At 35.4% G+C, this 18,027-nt stretch overlaps 2 protein-coding genes across 2 annotated transcripts; both read left to right on the top strand.

Moving 5' to 3' along the window:
* The first annotated feature begins 3,120 nt into the window (after window positions 1-3,120).
* LOC306860283 (transmembrane protein 240-like) lies at window positions 3,121-11,382 on the top strand. The gene is made up of 4 exons (XM_079401901.1): window positions 3,121-3,692; window positions 3,945-4,051; window positions 5,626-5,834; window positions 10,276-11,382. The coding sequence occupies exons 1-4, from the start codon at window positions 3,636-3,638 to the stop codon at window positions 10,428-10,430; spliced, it is 528 nt and encodes a 175-aa protein (XP_079258027.1). The 5' UTR covers window positions 3,121-3,635; the 3' UTR covers window positions 10,431-11,382.
* Window positions 11,383-13,869: 2,487 nt separating this feature from the next.
* On the top strand, window positions 13,870-17,748 carry LOC306860843 (succinate dehydrogenase [ubiquinone] iron-sulfur subunit, mitochondrial-like). Its single transcript, XM_079402798.1, has 8 exons — window positions 13,870-14,051; window positions 14,672-14,805; window positions 14,986-15,071; window positions 15,482-15,618; window positions 15,743-15,859; window positions 15,957-16,058; window positions 16,229-16,351; window positions 16,712-17,748. The coding sequence occupies exons 1-8, from the start codon at window positions 13,989-13,991 to the stop codon at window positions 16,790-16,792; spliced, it is 843 nt and encodes a 280-aa protein (XP_079258924.1). The 5' UTR covers window positions 13,870-13,988; the 3' UTR covers window positions 16,793-17,748.
* The last annotated feature ends 279 nt before the right edge of the window (window positions 17,749-18,027 follow it).

The raw sequence follows: 18,027 nt of genomic DNA, 5'->3' as shown, positions 1-18,027 counted from the left end.
CAACAGAATGGAGTTGCTTGCATTTTGGTTATCATTCTGCATTACTGCGCGCTCTGGAAAGAAACTGAAGTGCATCAAGTAGGAAATTGAGTTAAGACTTAAAGCTTGAATTCCTGCCAAGTCAGTCAGTGCTTTGTATTTTCGGTCAAGGTCCTTTTTCACATGTGTTAGTTAACGTGCCAATCAACGGGAACATTAGGTTGAATACTGAAGCTGAACAATCGTATGGGCTAAACGAAATGGCGCAATATGAACTGCAGAGCGCGTGAGGGGGCGTGAGGATGGGTTGGGAAAAACTACACGCTCCTTGGGGGATGGCTGTCCTATATAATGTAGTGCATTTCATTAATTGAAAAAGATCAGCCGTGTTTTTACGGGAAAAGTGAATTAGTCAAGTCTCTTCTACCACTCCCAATCAAACCCCCTTTCTGCCTCTCCCCAACCCCTCTCACGCGCACATACGCTCACGCACCGCCAGGAGATGGGCATGAAACACTCCTGGCTGCCGTGGATCAAATAGCAGGGTATAACACTGTGATTGCAGATTCTGCATATAAACCCAAATGGATATTAAGACAGAAGAATCTGATCGTATGCTAGCTTCAAGAAGCCTACTTTACCAACAAAAACCTACAGTGTGTGGCAAGCCATTTTAACATTATTCCTTAAAACTAACTAGTATCTTTCTGTTCTCTGATTTGCACCAAAAATTGCATACTGCCCAGTATCTACTATGTTTTGGTTCAAAACTTACTTCATTACTCAATTTGGCCGTACTACATCCACCATGCTGTTACTGTCACGTGACCTATTAGCTTCAGTTGAATCTCTTCATTACCATTCACAAATCTTCTCCTGTGGCTTTATGAGATTTCTGCAGAAGGTCATCTCCTTTTCACATACTGTTTTACAGATACTATGAATTCAAACATACTATTCTTCACATACTGTTTTCACATATATGGAAGTAGGCATATTCAGACACAGCATGTGATTCTGAAATCAGCTATTCGTGTTTCTTATCTAGACTCCAGTTGTTGCTGGTACTTATTTCAGTTTAAGTATTTTTTTCTATTATTATTTATAGCTGCGTGCAACTAAACAGTTGAATAGCTGACCAGACACTAGTGAGACACTAGTATATATTTATTAAAATTTTATTGGAAACATTTTTTTTTCAGTTGAACTTAAAAGAAATATTTTTCATATAATAGCCATAAATATATTGTTATAAATAAATAGTCTATACATTAGATAATAATTTCCATAAATATAAAACAGCACAACTGTTTTCAGCATTGATAATAACAAGAAATATTTTTGAGCAGAAAATGAGCATATTAGAATGATTTCTGAAGGATCATGTGACTCTGAAGACTGGATTAATAGCTGCTGAAAATTTAGCTAAATTAATTACCTTTAAAATATATTGTTTTAATATATTTTAAAGGTAAATAATTTTGCAAAATTTTCGGCAGTTATTTTAAAGTTTAATAATATTTCACAATATTATACTGTTTTTACTGTTTTTGATCAAATAAAAAAAATCAAAACAACTAAATCAATAATAAATAGGAAACTTCTTTCAAAATCATTGCAAGTTCTTACTGACCCTTTGTGTGTGTGTGTGTGTGTGTGTGTGTGTGTGTGTGTGTGTGAATAATAGGGTACAACGGGGTTAAAGGCGCCCCGGGGTAAAAGGCGCCTTTGATATTGTTTTCTCTAAACCACTAGATGGCACAAAAACATGGCGTAGCACTTTCCAAAACATCCGCTTTTCAAGCTGCATGTGCATATTTGGCTGATTCTTGACGTGATCGCGGGCAGCAATGCAAAGTTGATGCTGTGCTTACTTGATATAATATTTGATGTTTTTTAAAATGTTGTAGATTTAAGTAGCAAATGAGAATCGCTAAAATTAATGCATGTATTTTGAGACAAAAGTCTTCTTAATGATTTTCCCTGCTGTTGGGGCTAAAGGCACAGTAATTAAAATAATAATGAATAGATGGCTGACTTATCCATTTGTTGACATGACATGGTTAGATTCAGATGGTAAATATCACATATTATGTTGGGTCAGGGCCGCCCCGTGGCATAAGCGGAATAGGAAAATGCTAGGGGTGCCACCGATCCCTATGGGCACCAAAATGCGTGAAGTTTTAAAAAAATGATTATTATATATATATTTTAAATTTTTTTAAATTACCAATACTACTTCAATACAATGAATTTAAAATATTACAAAAAAGCGATCGTCCCACAAAAACATAACTATTTTATTGCCCATATAACATTGCTGCCATCTACTGGAAACTGAACACTTCAAATTTATTTTGACGATTACTGGAAACAATTTAAAAAAGGTTCATTTTAACTAACATGAACAAAAGTAATAAATACTGTTATAAACGTATTATTCATTGTTAGCTCAAGTTCGTTAATACATTCACTAATCTTAACAAATGTTACCTTATTGTAAGTTACCATTTCACTATCATCAGCTTTTTTTAATAAAAAAATGTAACACCCAATAGTCACATATACACCTCCATTTCTCTCTTCAGGTGCACTTATGAAATATCTAACTATGCAGTTTCTGTGTGAATGTTTGAACACAATGATTATTGGTGGAATGTGAAGATGTGAGGTAAGGGGCACCAGGTAAAATCTTGCCTGGGGCAGTAAATTGACCAGGGCTGGCCCTGTGTTGGGTGTCCATATTAGAGATAATCACTATGTTTAGAATGAAACCAAAAACATGATATTAATCACATCATATAATAAAATTTCATGTGTTGTTGCTTCTGTAAATCTATATTGAATTATTATGGGATCTGCAATGCTTTCAGAATCTTTACTTTTTAAAATTATTTTGTTTCTGTATTTTAAAATATATTTTTTATATTAACATATTTTAATGAGTATATTTATTGAACAAAACTTAATTCTTTAATTTTTCAAAATAAGCAAAATAACTAACCCTAACCTACAAAATGTAGGTGCAGTGAAAAGCTAATTTTTTTGTGTGTGCCTTTAGACTCGTTGTACCCTACATAATACCTATATATGTAAACACTTGTTCCATATTTAGGAATGAATGTTAAAACGGCTTGCCACATACAGTGTGGTGATCACAGCAGATATGTAAAGCCGACTACACATTTCTACAAATAAAGCCTCGACGACGAATCTAAGGTCTACTAGATGTCAACTCCTAGACAGATATATCAGCGAACTAGCTGATCCTGGCATCGCTCGTTTTCGCAAGACGTTTCCAGCGGCGAAGGAGGAGAGAGGCAGCAGCATCAGTAATCAGACTAGGACGCTCTCCTCAGCTCCCTCCCAACCGCACAGCTGAGGCGGATTCAACTGCAGCACTGGGGAACGTATCGCTGGATGTGGGTGAAGACCGTGTGAATGCGCGTGTAGGCTCATACGCTGGGATAGCGAGATCTGCTCATCCTAACCCTATGCGCCTTAAGAACGCTTCCCAATCTGGCGCGCTCAGGACTGAGGCAGGTGTAGCGGCGAGGGCGCATCCATGAGCGTCTTCTCCCGGGACGGCATGTTTTTAGTTTAACCGGATTTGTTGAACAGACTGGGGAAGAGGAAAGGCGAGTTCGGAAGTTTTGATGCATATGATCACAACCACCATGATTTTTATGATCCTCGGTGCTTCAGTTGTCATGGTAAGTCCCTTCGCCTGCCTAAGCACTTCATAATTGTGCATTTCTATCATTTTCAAAGTGAAATTGGGGGTTCTGGAAGTCCATTTAGAAATCTCATTAAGACAGCACAACCGTACTTGTGTCTATTATTGGCTGATGTGGAAATGTAATGTGTATTTTCCCCTGCAGTGGTCACAGTACCAGGTCATGTAGCGGTTGCTGTGTTCCAATACTGCTTGTCATGTCCCGGTTGACTCGAATGGTTCTTTGCAGGCGATAGCGTGTTTAATGGACATGAACGCACTCCTGGACCGCTTTCACAACTACATCTTACCGCATTTACGAGGGGAAGACCGCGTCTGTCATTGCAACTGTGGAAGGTAAAAAACCCAAGCGTTAATAATGAATTGAATTCTAGCACTAGAGCCAGAAATTGACAGGTTTCCCCATCTATTACTAACAGCTCTTAGGCCTGAGCTATTCTCCAGCCCCCGAAACAGTCTTTTCCATTTCATCTCATTTTATCCAATCGGAGATTGTCACATTAAAGGCCTCATTTGTGTATTCGCGGGGTTTATGTCTTAATTTGGGCGTAATTCGAATGGTTTATCAATACTGAGCAGCTACTGTTGCTTTGCGTCGGTGTTTCAGTAGGAGAATTCTCCTTGATTTCTCTGCTTGTGTTTTTTTTTTCTTTCTGCGTATCAAGGTGTGATTTTTTTTCTCCAAGCACAGCTATAGAGATGTTGTTCTTTTAGGTGCGTTAGTTGGCCACAAAATCACGTTGATATTACTGAAATAAAATGTGATTTTAATGAAGGACTGCCTTGAGTTAATGCATAAATGCAGTGTACAAAAAGGTTTGGACAAAAATCTACACATACTCTTATTTGTATTTTATATAGCTACACATACAGGACTATCGTTACTATTTGTATTTTACGCACTGAAGCTTGACTTGTTAGTTTTCATTTTCACAACAGTTTCTGTTCAAGCTACATCTGTTGATTGCAAGTTTTTGATGTAGGAACATCTGAGGGTAGTAAATTAGGTCATATCATAAATGTTCTCAATTAGAAATGCATGTTTTAACACTTTATTATTGGTGAAGATCTGTTAATAACTTAATGATTCCATGTATGCCACATTTCTTTCCAAACATAGAGTATATTCTGTCACATTTCAGGACCAAGAGCATTATAAATGGGTCATGGTCAGTTAAAACTTGCTCAGTGTCCTGATATTTGCAGAAGCAAGACATAAAACTCTCATGTGAATTATTTGTTCATAAATGAAACATAAAGCCAATTTATAGATAAACAAAGGAAGCATATTGTCATGATTTGTGCTGATCATTGTCACTAAGAGATAGCATTTATAATTTTTCATTGGTCAAAGTGTTAATCTGTTCATACAGATTAAATCTGTCAATTTTCTTTACATGAAATAGTACTACACACAAAGAAATTAGGTATCATGTACAGTCATTTTTACATAAAACCAGATGTAGAGTTGCAAATGCAAAATGTCTTTTAACCCTTATCAAAGACACGTTTGCATAGTTCTGTTGAAATGTAAGAAGAGCGTTTCCCCATAGACCACCATAAACAACACAGTGCAACAAAAAATTGAATATGGCATTATTTGTCACAGCTGTGTGCCAAGCCATATGTTCAATGCATTTATATGTTCCAAGACAACAAACCCAGCTTGACTGAGCTCAGTTGGATCCAAATAGTATCAGTACTGTATAGAAATGCTGTCTTTCTCACCCTTCTGAGAGCATTAAAGCAAGCGTTGGTGTAATTGACATAATGTATGTCATCATTGTCTATCTCTTTATTTATTGTTTTCTTTATCATTTTATATTAATGTTCCAGTCTATCGATTTTTGTTGCTGAATGTAAACCTCTAAACACAGTTCCTAAACACAGTTCTCCCCTCTCTGCCCTAGGCATCATGTTCACTACGTAATTCCATATGACGGAGACCATTCGCTCGTGGACTCGTCTGAGAATTACTTTGTGAGTGACAGTGTGACCAAACAGGAGATGGACCTCATGCTGGGGCTGTTGCTGGGCTTCTGTATCAGCTGGCTGTTGTTGTGGCTGGATGGAGCTTTGCACTGTGCTGTGAGGGCCTGGAGAGCCAGTCGCTATTATGGTGAGTGGGAAGAACATTGTAACCAAGAGTATATGGAAAGCATCTATGTTGATAGATGTGAAAGACAAAGGATATGCTTATAGGAACAATATCCAGACCAAGATTTGATTACAGAAAATTTAATTTTAGCTTATATAGAGTAAGTGAGTGTTCATCCATTTTTTTATGCATCAATATCAAGTTTTCTTCCCTCACGTGACAATTTATTTAATGTTATGATCAGAGGTAATGCTATTTGTATGTTTGTTTGCATTATATTTTGTTTTGCGTGATCAGTTTGAGGTTAAACATCGTTGAGTGTTGTTTCCTTGCTAAATAAATGTCATGTTTTGTGTGCAGGAATTCAATGGATGTATTCAGGTACTAACACTAATTACTGTATTTAAAAAAAAAAAAAAAAAACTCAAGAATTGATGTCAAACACTTTACTGTGAAGAATAAGTGCCTTAAATGTTAATGACAATATGAAAACTTGTGTAGTTAATTTAAAGTACACTGAAAAATATTTGTCAAAACAATTTTGACTTAGTAATTGCCAGTAAATTTCTCAATTAATTACAAAGAAACACATTTAATTAAAAATTAAATTGTAAAGTAAAAGGCTGAGAAAGTATATTCTTGTAAAACTTACACTTTGTTTTATTTGCAACTTCAAAAAACATTTTTTTTTTACAGTGATGTTAGCTGTATCCTAAAGAAATTAAATTAAATGAAAATTCAAATTGTACATTTACTTATTATATCAATGGTGTTTATATTATACAGTAACAGATCAGCTAATCTCACAAAATGATTAGCAGTTGGTGTGTTCGATTGTATAGGATTAATTCCTCATACATTTATAAAACCATCTTTGAAATGTGTCCTACTGTATTGGTTTTATGTTAATAAACATATGTTTTTCCAAACACTCCCAAAATTCAATTTTCTTTCCCCAAACATTTACACACCTATATTTTTTCATTTTCATCAGCTGTCAGCGTTCCCCCTTCTGCCCTGTTATTATCACCCCCAGTAATGAATGTATTAAGATGAAGACTGTGGCTGCAGAAATTAACAGCAGGCTTTCACTCAGTGTAACTGAATCGTAGGCAACACAGCAGTTGTTTATAACAGTTGTCTATGGTCCTTTGAGGGCAAAGAGGTACATAAGATGTGGCAGAATATGTAAATAGTGCCTTAAAAGTGAACGCTTTTAGTTTGAATATGATTATTGTGTTCATAGCATGAACTTTTGATGGTTATTATAGGTCAAGGAGAGTGACAGATAAAATAATTGCTTGGAAGAACAGAATATATTGAAAAAGTAGGTTATTATGTGGCCAATAACTATTTAGTAAGTAAACACTCCATGCCAGGGGATGGCTAGTTGGTCAGAGGTAGTTTAGTGACAATGAGTGGCTGTAATGAGCAATACCCCACAATACTAAATAAAAAATAAATAAATATGTGTGCATGAAATTTGAAATGTGTTCTGTTACAATGTACAAAAGCAATAAGACTAAAAACGTTTAAAAAAAGGTTAATTTTGTTACAATCGATAACTGAAATGCAAAGGAGTTTGAGTGAAATTAGAAGGAGCGAGTCTGTGGTGTGATATGAGAGAAATGAAATTCTCTTTTAGTTCTGGAGGAGTGGACTGATATACAGAGTTGGAAAATGGAGAAAATTGGGAAATATCAAAGTGCAGTTACTGACCAGTCAGAATCAAGTATTCCAGATCATTGTGTAATATACTGAAGGGATAGTTAAACAAACAAAAAATTTTAATTCTGTCATCATCTACTGAACTCACCCCCATGTCCTTCCAAATTCATAAGACTTTGGTTAATCTTCAAAAAACACATAATAAAATATTTTAATGAAACCTGAGAAGTTTATGTCTTGAAAGTACAGTTAACCAAAACGTAGAAAATCCAAAAACGTCACAAAGGCATAATAAAAATAAATCTATATGAATCGAGCAGTTTAATGCACATCTTGTGAAATGATCACTTTATATGATTAACAGATTTAATTTAGGCTTTTACTTACATCTAAACAACGATCAACATATACGCGTAGATCACATATGGTAAACAACAAAGCTCTATGTATGTGTGTTAATATGGGAATAAAAGCCTAAATTAAATGTTCAAATAGCAATCATATCTCTTTTAAACCACTCAGTTCATTTTGTTCATTTTACGGCCTTTTTGGATCTTCTAAGTTTTGGTTACCTGTCTTTATGGAGGGACAGAAACATTTCAGGTTTTATTAAAAAAATATCTTAATTTGTGTTTCGAAGATTAGCCAAAATCTTATTGGTTTGGAATGACATGAAGGTGAGTAAATGATGACAGAATTTTTATTTTTGGGTGAACTGTCCCTTTAATTCAACCACAGAATTCAAAATATATTCAGTTCACATCTAGATTCAGAGTAGCACTATAAGGGAAATTACAGCCTTATGTATTTTTTCATATCCAATACAAAATGGTATTTCCATATGATATGACCCAGTGAAAAAATACTGGGGATGCCCCGTAAAGCACACCACAGCTGCGAAATTGTGACGTTGATGGCAGGTCAGCCTCATTTAGCCTCACCAGGATAGGGAGTGAAGGTGAGGTTGATGGAAAGGAAGGCGGGAGGATGATGCTGTCATGCCCCCACCCCCACCAGCACACACACACACACACACACACACACACACACAGCGACTTGCACCCATGCACTGTGCGAGTGCTAAAAATAGACAAAGAGCAGCTGGATAGAGAAGGCAAGTTGGCGAGATGTATAAGTGTGCAGTCATACCCACACACACATACGCACACACACACAATACATATACACTGCACATGAGGAACATACCTTAAATTTTAGCTCTGATTTCCTATTTAAGAATTAAATTTCATTGCTTTGACTGTTTGCTGTTACTCTTTTGTTCAGCTCTGGAGTGATATAGCTGATTTATGTACTGTAATAATTTAAATAATAAAATATTTTATACATTTAGCTGTTATATATTTTATATATTGTTGTCATTTTAATAATCCTATAATGTAATTTTAATAATACAATATTATATATATATATATAATTTTTTTTTTTTTTTTTACTACATTTTAATAATAAATTTCTGCTCAGTTCAGGAATAATATATCCATTAACTGATTTACATTGTAATAATAAAATGTTATATATATTAATATATTTTATATTATGCATATGTTTAAGAATGAATGTAATTATTTGTTACAGACAATCCTTTTTTACAGTTTCAGTTTCTCCCTAACCAACCCAAAACAGCCTTCAAAGACATTAAACAGTTACAGTCATTGAAAATAAATAAATAAAAATAAGCACCTACAATGAAAAGAACAATAGTATTTTTTTTTAAATTATAAATACACACACATATATATATATATATATATATATATATATATATATATATATATACATATATATAACCCTGGACCACAAAACCAGTTATAAGTCAAAAGGGTAAATTTTCTGAAATTTGAGATCTGAAAGCTGAATAAATACGCCTTCCATTGATGTATGGTTTGTTAGGATAGGACAATATTTGGACAAGATACAACTATTTGAATATCTGGAATCTGAGGGTGCAAAAAAATCTAAATATTGAGAAAATCGCCTTTAAAGTTGTCCAAATGAAGTTCTTAGCAATGCATATTTCTAATCAAAAATTAACTTTTGATATATTTATGGTAGGAAATTTACAAAATATTTTGATGGATCCTAATGATTTTTGGCATAAAATAAAAATCTAGCATTTTGACCCATGCAATGTATTTTTGGCTATTGCTACAAATATACCCGTGCTACTGAAGACTGGTTTTGTGGTCCAGGAAATATATATTTGTATTTTAATGAAATATTTTATACATTTACTTTTTTTAATATTGCTATAAAAGTGCTAATGGTGCTAAAAATGATTGCTTTCGACCGACATCCCCTACCTTTCTTTTGTTTAAACAAAGGAACTCTCTATTACTGAATCCCTTTAACATTCAGCTCTTCACTGAACTCTTCCTCCATTATTTTGATCCAGCTATAAGGCTTATTCACCAGTCTTCCTCTGTATACCCTTCACTACAGTCCTAGTGGATGGCATACCCATGGAATGCTATAAATAACCCCCCGCTCCCCCATCGCCTGCCTCGCACACACACTGACACACTTCCAAAAGGGCTAGTTGTGAGGGGCGGGGCTGTCTGAGGAACTCTCTGTTGTTTCGCTACACCTCTACCCCAGCTCCACGTCTGGACTCTCACGCTGTTTCCATTAACACATTGTGTAGACATGCTGGTTCATTGTATGCTGTACATTTTTTTTCCTTTTCTTAACTCAACTCATTAGCTTAGTCATTAGGAATGTATGGAACTCCGCCGTTTGACCGAGGCTAATGCGTTTTTCTCTGTGCCACTCACAGATACCCCTTCCTGGTCCTGGTTGCCACAGTTCTGCAACCTTCGAGACCTCCGTAGACGCACACAGCTCCGACAGCTGGAGGACTCCAGCGGAAACATGGTGCACATCAAGCAGAAGCTCTATCACAATGGTCATCCTAGCCCCCGCCACCTCTGACTTTAACGACAGTTTCCCTAAAACTGCTCCATTACCAGCTGCTGCCTCAGAGACCCACTTTAATTGTTCCACTACATCTTTTAGACGTTCAAAAACCACTGGAGTATTTGCCAAAAGAAGAAAGAAGATTATCGTTGCCAATATGCTGATCTGTGTCCACGTTCGAATGGTTTAGAAAGGTTTTTTTCTGTACAGGCATTTTATTTTCAATTGCTGAATCTAGGCATGCACTTTTAGAATGGGGGAGGATGCAAGAAAAGGTTTTGTGAGACATTGGGAGTCAATTCATGTTTTTTCCTTGCTCCCCACCCCCACCTTTTTTAGCTTTTTCATCAGAATACAACTTTTTGGGAGGGGGTGATAAGCGGGTGGGGTGGGAGGGTATGCGGTTATGGTTTTGTGATGGTATAGTTAGAGATTAATGCTCTTGTAAATATATTGTTTTATGGGATTTAAGCAAACACGGGATTAGGAGGTTCTTAGAGACGAGTCATGAACTGTATAAAAAGAGAGAAAAACATAAAGAGGAAAGAATTTTGAATGCTGATATGTGATATGTGAACTTTTTGGATGGATGAAAAAGAGATCACTCTAAAAAATGAGCGATTAGCTTTGTTACTACGTGAAATAAATGAATGTATTCATTTTATCTGTAAATAAAGGAGAGTGCAGGAAGGTTGAAATGAGCGGTCAGGGCTCTTTTTGCTGTTTTGAACGTCATCCGTCATATGTGAGAGAACTGCTAGCACTTGCCTTGTCTTCCCTACACTGTGTCCAATAGCCCTTCCTGGTCTGCTTTTAAACTACTCCAAACTCAAACAAGAACAACCAGCCTGCCAGCACACAGAGCCCTGACCCAATTTTCTCTTCCTCTTTATGTCCAGACATTGCTGTTGTGAAGATAAAATGTCTGTTTTATTAAAAGTGCCATCGAAGCACAACAGTGACCCCTAGTTTTGGGATGTGTCATTTCTCAACGACTGAAGGTGGTGTGCATGGGACAATCACATAACATTCGTGCTGAGGGGAAACGTTTCTGAGGCAAAATTTTATGATTAATAAGGACTCAAACTAAATACTGTACAGCAACCAGAATCTGTGTTAACTGCTGTGTTTAAAACAGTTCTAATGCTGTATTAGGTGGAAAAAATTAGTATGAGGAAGTGATAGACACTTTAATACGTTCAGTTAAGAACAGTTGATATACGATATTGATATAATGATTTTTTTATTGATTTTCAAAGAAATATTACCATTATGCTCACCAAAACTGAATTTATATGATTAAAAGTGCAGTAAAACAGTAATATTGTTAAATATCATTACAAATTAAAATAACTGTTTTCTATTTTAATATATTTTAAATAGCAATTTATTTCTTTGATGGCAAAGCTGAATTTTCAGCATTCATTACACCTGTCTTCAGTGATGCATGATCCTTCAGAAATCATTTTAACATGCTGATTTGGTTCTCAAGCAATAATATTAGATAATATGAGCTTTAGAATTTAACCACCAATAATAATATAACCAAATCAGCATATTATTAGAATGAATTCTGAAGGATCATGTGCCACTGAAGACTGGAGTAACAATTGGAGAAAGTACATTTTAAAATACATTAAAATTGAAAACTTCTTGTAATAACATTACTGTTTTTGTAGTATTTTTCAAATGAATGCAGTCTTAGCGAGCATATAAGATAATTATTTTCAAACACATGACATATATTTGACATTGAGTTACAATGAATGACATTAAACCACTTAAAGGAATCTTCTTTTGTGTTCAGCAGAACAAAGACATTCATACAGGTTTGGAACTACTTGAGGGTTTTATTTAAATCTGTTATTTAAATCTGTTATTGTCCTCAATCAAGTCAAACAGTTCAGATATTTACATGTAAATGATGACAAGAACTTTCATTTTTGGGTGAACTATCCCTTTAAGGCTGTAAATGTGTTCTGTTTAGGGTGGGAAACAAAATATCTGAACTGTTTGACTTGATTGAGGACAATGACAGATTTAAATGACACATTTAAATAAAATCCTTTCCAATTTGCCTCAATATACCCTACACTGACTCATAAGGTCAAAGGGATTTGTTAGAAGCTCTTCTGGCAGAAGTGGGACTCACTTGACAGATAAACGTGGACTACTCCACTTGAGGCCTGAATAAGATTGCTTTTGATCCAGGAGTCACTGCAGATCTCTGGGTGGAAATGAGACAAGACCAATGAACACCATTCCTGTTTTACCTTGAAGGGATGTTTTAATGCTTCTTCAACCGTCTCTAAAACTAGAGAGGAAAACCTCACTCAAGATCGATTCGCATCTCGGGAACTCCATTAGATTAAATACATGATGACCAGTTTCTGCTGTTATAGTCACAGCGAAGCGGCTGAGCTTCTAAGACAATGGACTGCTATGTCATTGTGCTCTCTTCGGTTTATCTTAAAATGTTGTCAAAGGTGTTTTAAAATGCTTTCCACCCTGTTTTCCCTTCTAAAGTGATGAGTTTTGCTGAATAAATACCTTTGTATGTGGCATTTAGTATTTTGCTGTGGATCAGCAAAATTTTGTACAGCAAAATCCTGAATAATTATTCTCACTAATGTTTTCACACAGGTTAAGTAAAAAAATACTAAGATAAAATGAACCACATCACAGGGTTTAACACAATATTTGTGTATGAGTACATGTATATAAGCTTATGAGTATTCTTAAAGGAATAGTTGACCCAAGAAAGATTTGAGGTTTTGACCTGCATAGCACATTTCTCTAAATGTAACCCATTTCTGAATAATGAAGAATAATGATGTCAGACATTTCATACAACTATTATGATAAAGTCTGTAAAATATGCAGCATTATGCAAAATTATACATAATGGCAAATTTGTGCTATAGATAGTTCTCCGTTTAGTTTCATAATGCCTATTAATTTTTAGTGCTGAGAAGGAAGGTTTTTCCTGTATGAACTATGAAACCTGACCTTTGGAAGTGTTATCTTTATATCATTATCTTATATAAAGTTATCATTAGTGCCTTATCTGCTTATGGCTTTTCATGTGGATTTGAATTATCAGCCGATGTTTCCAGAGCAGTTTCTTTTTTATTACTTAAAGTCATGGGGGACCTCACATAAATTGTATAACATTAAAAAATATATATTTTTAAATTATATAGTTTTTTATAATATTTGTATTAATATGTTTTATTATTTATATAAGCAAAAAGGAGCTGCTTATTTATTTAAAAAAAATAATTCCCCATGACTTTTTTTTTTTTTTTTCAATTTTTCCATTTCCATGCCTTTCTCAGGCCTGAGAAGTACAATGTTTCCACATTGTTTCCAGGCTTTCCAAAACCGTGGAATTCTTGAAAGACACGTTCAAGCACAGTTATATAGCATCGTGTCGCTCTTTACTGACGGAGGACAAATTCACGCCCTGCTGGCATCAGGAGGAGGAGCAGACTGCAGCTCACATACATATTTGAAACAGTTGAAGCCGCTCACGTAAACAGGAAATCCTACATAACAACACAGAAGTGGAAGATGTTTGCGTGCATTTCTTTTACTCGCAGCGCTGTTGCTTTTCGCAAGAGCAGGACGCTGGTGGTAAGTTATTTATACGAATTCTGACCTGTCAGCATATTAATGCGTGCGTAAGGTGATTATGTGAAGATGTGCGAGACCTTCGTGATTTATAAGGAAGTTCTCGCTTGGGAACTTACCAAGTGTGACTTGTCCATTAGGCTGAGCTGGTTAGCTGACAGATCCAAGGTTAACCTGTTTAGTCATGTTACTAGGGCTATATAAAGACGTCAGCTTCATCAGATTACATAAATGTACCTTTTTTCTAATCAAACTGACCTTCTAGTATGGAAGAGTGATATTTGAACTCAATTGTACGTTACATAGCTTAACAATGTGAGTTGAGTAACAAGGTGATGTAACTCCCGCACACTTCTCTATTACACCTAGAGGTGGCGCTGTGAAAAGCCCATCACTAATTCCTGTGGCTTCATTTTTTTCAGAACATAGACAACGTGGATAAAAAGACATTGGCATATTTATGTATTTACTTACTTGACAAAGCCATGCAAATAATATAGATCTGTTTTAATTTTACCAAATATATTTTAAGGTTGGAGGAATGCATTTGTTTCATGTAGTGTCTGTACACTCAGAATTTAGCATCACATGTCTTATGTTGAACTTTCCTCTCACTACCCCAGCTGGTTCGATATGCCCAGACAGCAGCTGCCCCTGCCCCTGAGCCAAAAATAAAGAAATTTCAGATTTACAGATGGGACCCTGACACACCTGGTGACAAGCCCCGCATGCAAACCTATGAGATTGATTTAAACACGTAAGCACCCATATTTACACAGAAGTTATAGTCATAACCGTTGCTTTACTTAAAGGAACAGTGAGTAAATAAATAAATAAAATTTGTCATAATGTATTTGTCATCATGTTTTCTATATCCAAATGCTATTGTTTATTAATAATTAAATATCACAATTTTAATGACATTTTCTCATCCTAGATGTGGTCCAATGGTTCTTGATGCTCTCATCAAAATTAAAAATGAAATGGACCCGACACTCACCTTCAGACGCTCATGTAGAGAGGGTAAAAAAAATAAAATGAAATTAAGAATAAATATATTTTACTCCTTTAAGCACAAAATAAAATAACTTCTGTGTCCTTTTAAAGAGAAGTCAACCCAAAACTCCTCTGCAGTGAATGGGTGCCGTCAGAATGAGAGTCCAAACAGCCGATTAAAAACAACACAATAGTCCACAAGTAATTAACACAACTCCAGTCCATCAATTAACTCCTTTAAAGTGAAAAGCTGTATGTTTGAACTTTCACTCTGACAGCCTCCATTCACTGCAGAGTGAAATGAAATATACTCTGATGAATAAACAAACTCATCTACTTCATCTACATTTTTAGCAAATTAAAATTTTCGGGGGGGACTATTCTTTTAATATGTTATATCATTATGACAGTGTTATGACATTTCTATAATTTTACAGGTATCTGTGGCTCATGTGCTATGAACATCAACGGAGGCAACACTTTAGCCTGCCTAAACAAAATAGATACAAATACCAGCAAAGTGTCGAAGATTTACCCCCTGCCTCACATGTATGTTGTGAAAGATCTTGTCCCTGTGAGTAAACTGAAAATCCCAGCAACAACATATGATAATATGAGTATTTATTTGTCAAATAGAATACACCTAAAATTTCAAACTTATCCTACACTCATATTTCCTGTTTTGTTTGTTTTTTTAGGATATGAGCAACTTTTATGCACAGTACAAGTCCATCGAGCCCTATTTGAAAAAGAAGGACGAATCAAAGCAGGGAAAAGAGCAGTACCTCCAGTCAGTCGAGGACCGTGAAAAGCTGGTTCGAGACACTGTTGAATATTCTTCTGATTTTCTCAGTGTGAAGGGTGATTTGTGATTTTTGCTAATGATTTTTTTTTTTAAACACATGCTCATAGGATGGCCTGTATGAATGCATTCTGTGTGCATGCTGCAGCACTAGTTGTCCTAGTTACTGGTGGAATGGAGACAAGTACCTTGGTCCTGCTGTGCTCATGCAGGTATTTATTTTTCTCTTTATAACACTGCTGATATGGTCAATAAACAGCCATTTATCATTGTTTATTGGTTTTACAAAAATACATCTACCAGTTAAGTCATGGTTAGTCTGGATCAGCATTGAGTTTTGCATCTTTGGCCTCACGTTTGCTGTTTTGTACCTAATTCTCAGGCGTATAGGTGGATGATTGACTCTCGTGATGACTTTACAGAAGAGCGTCTGTCCAAATTACAGGACCCTTTCTCCCTCTACCGCTGTCACACAATAATGAATTGTACAAAGACATGTCCCAAGGTATGCCATTTTCCCATCAAACTGCATAGCCACACTTTACTTAGAGTAATTAAACACTCTGTTATTGAAAATTAAAGGGGCAGATCACCCCCAAAAATCTGTAATTTACTCACCCTCAACATTTCAAAATAGTGTGACTTGCTTTCTTCTGTGGAACATTTAAAGAAGATATTTAAATGATGTTGGTAACCAAACAGTTTCAGTTCCCGTTGACGTATGGACAAAACCTACAATGGGAGCCAAAACTGTTTCGTTTTCATTTTTGGGTGGACTGTCCCTTTAAATAAATGTTTGTTTGCAATAGCTTATGCTTAGTGTCTCCCATTTTTTTCTGTATTTAATTTAATATGTTCTGTTTAGGGACTCAATCCTGGAAAAGCCATAGCAGAAATTAAGAAAATGATGGCCACTTACAAGGAAAAGAGATCGTCTGCCATCTGACTTGTTCATGCAGGAAATATCATGTACTTGGTTTAAATTATTGTGTAAATGTGTGAATTCAGCATGGAGTGGTCGCTAATATGGGATATTTAGTTTTATTTTATTTGATAGTGGATACCTATATTTACTTCTAATGAACAGTAAATCTACAACGGGACCTGCATTTCATTTCCATTTGAACTTGATTGTAGTTCTACTGTACATGAATATCTAAATGCAGGAACCTGTAAAAATGTTTGTCCTAGTTTGTCCTTGTGTGGTAGATTCTTACACGTAATGTACTATACTTGCTATAAAACATATAAAAATATCTGCATGTTTAAGATCACAGTCATTTTGTTTACAAAATGTGTGCTCTGCATAGGTTAGAAAGACATGTTTTATAAAGTGCATGCTTCTGCAGAATAAATTAGATTTAGAGAAGGTAGGTGGCGGTGTTGAATGGGTGAGATGACAAAAGATCGTAAAGGAAGAAAGACTATATATATGACGTCACATTCAGAGAACTGACACTTGACTCACAAACTGTTAGTTTCTGCGGTAAAGTGTAATAAAAAATATGGTCCTAGAGTAAAAGAATGGGCTTTAGCACTCACGTTATAGTTCATAGATGGATTCACCAGGTCTGGGTAAGTGCAGTTCGTCTGTGCATGTTTATAGAGCTGAACACATGAAACAACCGCATCCCATTAGGTCTTGACAGCAGTTTAATCCATAATATTATGTACTTACAAGATATGAATTTCTATCGCTCGAGATATGAATAAAACTGGATGTCATGCATTGATCTGACTGTTTAATGTCATAAGAGAACGTGCTTTGCTGTTGAAATCTCTGAAGTTATCATTGTATCTATAGACTGTCGAGACAACTTTGCTTTTGTTTTAGTCTTTTGCTTAATGCATGTCGTCAGAAAATTCGATTAATTAGGATTTTAATAAAATAAAACAATCTGTAAATCTGAGGTCATGTGATGCGCAAGCTGTATGGATACCAGTCTGTTAGTTATGTTCGTGAGCGAATTGTTCATGGGAGTTGGGTGTTTTCAATTAATCGATTGAACATGATGGAGCAAAAAAGTTACTTTTAATAGGCGAATAGCAGTAATGGGACAAAACAGGTTTTATTTTTTAATTCAACGCCCATAAGAAAAATGCTTGATTTTTTGAACACAATGAGCTTCAAACATTTTATTAAAACGTCCAAACAATTTTTTTCGACTGATGTAAATATGT

Source organism: Barbus barbus, assembly GCF_936440315.1.
Source record: "Barbus barbus genome assembly, chromosome: 41".
Lineage (NCBI taxonomy): Eukaryota > Metazoa > Chordata > Actinopteri > Cypriniformes > Cyprinidae > Barbus > Barbus barbus.
This window is presented reverse-complemented; position numbering and strand designations above follow the sequence as displayed.

Coding starts and splice junctions, on each gene's coding strand:
- LOC306860283 (XM_079401901.1), top strand. CDS start 3,636: ATGCATATGATCACAACCACCATGATTTTTATGATCCTCGGTGCTTCA. Junction 3,693..3,944: donor TCGGTGCTTCAGTTGTCATG/GTAAGTCCCTTC, acceptor GGTTCTTTGCAG/GCGATAGCGTGTTTAATGGA. Junction 5,835..10,275: donor GAGAGCCAGTCGCTATTATG/GTGAGTGGGAAG, acceptor TGCCACTCACAG/ATACCCCTTCCTGGTCCTGG.
- LOC306860843 (XM_079402798.1), top strand. CDS start 13,989: ATGTTTGCGTGCATTTCTTTTACTCGCAGCGCTGTTGCTTTTCGCAAG. Junction 15,072..15,481: donor CAGACGCTCATGTAGAGAGG/GTAAAAAAAATA, acceptor ATAATTTTACAG/GTATCTGTGGCTCATGTGCT. Junction 16,352..16,711: donor GTACAAAGACATGTCCCAAG/GTATGCCATTTT, acceptor TGTTCTGTTTAG/GGACTCAATCCTGGAAAAGC.